We start from the raw sequence: 1,638 nt of genomic DNA, 5'->3' as shown, positions 1-1,638 counted from the left end.
GTCTACTTCACTCTCATCCTAAAACTCAGAGTCGGAAAGATCCGAAGCACCGTGTATAAGACTTTGAATCTTTACTACTAGAGAACCGACCAGATCGCACGATTAATACGGACGAGGAACAGCTGAAAATCACATTCACTGCTCTCGTGGAAATTCTGTCTGGAGAACTTCGTTGATTATCAGATAAATGTCCTGCGCTATACAATGGGGCCCACGGTTCCATAGCAGCAGGTTCGCAAAGCCCATAGTCAATCAAACTTCGCTTCTCTCTCTCCCATCATGTCCATGGCCATCTTCCCACCGTCTTATAGAGTTAGTCGAGTGCATATATCAAAGTTGGCAGTCTTACAGTCGCGTAATAACCCCCAATATATAATTGAATACTACCCAACTTAAGGCCAAAATTGGAATAAATGCCACGAGTATCAACAGGAGGATCGCTTCGAAATTGAGAATCTCGAGGAGGTTCAAATTCTGGAGCAGGAGGTTTAGACCTAATACTGTGACCACAATGATCAATAGAGCACTTGGCCAACCTCTCATGATGATGGCGGTTGGGGATAAAGTTTGGTTGTCGCGGGACTAGGAAGACTGGAGATACACAGCAGTGGGTAAGGACGGGGGGAGGGGGGACTACGATTGTGGACTCGGATTCTCCAGTCCCTCATGCACTCAAGTTTAAGTGATACCAACGCAGACACCCACCGTTTCGGCGGTAGGCGATCTGGTGGAATCTGGCGCTATTGATACTTGTGTTGAGAATTATAATTAGCAACTGTCGTCGATCTCCATGGTCGACTCAGAGCTAGACGCTACTTTACCTCTATACAAGTGTTCGAAATGCTGCCTCTGGGTCTGACACAATCATGGGCTGTTCAAGCACGGACAAAAACTCCTCAATAAAGTTAACATCGCCTTGCCCTTTCCAGGCGACCGTGCAAGGCCTTATCTAGGGGTGTCTATGCTAAAACCAGTGTCCTCCTAAGTGCTCCCGACTTGAACTGTACATATGCACTTCAACGGTACTATATATATATAAAATAAAGATAGCGACGTCTATATAGCTAATACTATATATTTATTACTCGTTAACTTCTTCCTAGTTATCTAGGGGTTAAGTACTCATGTTCTAGTTATATTTCTCCATAGTAGGCACTTCCATAGCCTATTTTCGAGCCTATGATTATAATATTAGACGCGACGCGTATATTACGTGATAATAACGCGATAATGACGCGCTGAGGCCGCTAATACCGTTGAAGTGCATATGTACATAGGTTACAACTTCGAAGTGCGTGGGACGGGTAGTATGCTAGGAGGTATTGAACAAATTGAGATTTTGTACTCCTGAATTGCCAAGGACTCGATTCTCCGACAGCCGTGAGCAATACGCGGGAATTTAGTTTAGTAAGAGTATGGTGGAAAAGCTTCTCCTTCTCCTTTCGATGCTTCCGCAGAGACTTATATCCAGTTATCATTCGAATTGAGAGATTGAGAGATCCATCGCAGGTCTGGGTCCATTGTAACTTGAGGTCAGACCCAACAGACACGATGCATTCAGTGTTTGAATTGAGGACGTGCGCGCCTCGAAGAAAGAACGTGATCAGTGAAATCAAAAGTGGCTAGCGCGTCGACCAG

At 44.9% G+C, this 1,638-nt stretch overlaps 1 protein-coding gene across 1 annotated transcript; it reads right to left on the bottom strand.

The window, feature by feature from the left end:
* Positions 1-215: 215 nt before the first annotated feature.
* On the bottom strand, positions 216-684 carry EJ05DRAFT_515693 (uncharacterized protein). The gene is made up of 2 exons (XM_033748633.1): positions 350-684; positions 216-304 (listed from the first exon to the last, which is right to left on the bottom strand). The coding sequence occupies exons 1-2, from the start codon at positions 541-543 to the stop codon at positions 253-255; spliced, it is 246 nt and encodes an 81-aa protein (XP_033594825.1). The 5' UTR covers positions 544-684; the 3' UTR covers positions 216-252.
* Between the last annotated feature and the right edge of the window lie 954 nt (positions 685-1,638).

Source organism: Pseudovirgaria hyperparasitica (assembly GCF_010093815.1).
Source record: "Pseudovirgaria hyperparasitica strain CBS 121739 unplaced genomic scaffold EJ05scaffold_106, whole genome shotgun sequence".
In the NCBI taxonomy this organism is placed as follows: domain Eukaryota; kingdom Fungi; phylum Ascomycota; class Dothideomycetes; order Acrospermales; family Acrospermaceae; genus Pseudovirgaria; species Pseudovirgaria hyperparasitica.
The sequence above is the reverse complement of the archived record's forward strand: the minus strand, read 5'-3'. Positions and strand labels throughout refer to the sequence as shown.

Coding starts and splice junctions, on each gene's coding strand:
- EJ05DRAFT_515693 (XM_033748633.1), bottom strand. CDS start 543: ATGAGAGGTTGGCCAAGTGCTCTATTGATCATTGTGGTCACAGTATTA. Junction 305..349: donor TTGGGGGTTATTACGCGACT/GTAAGACTGCCA, acceptor TAACTCTATAAG/ACGGTGGGAAGATGGCCATG.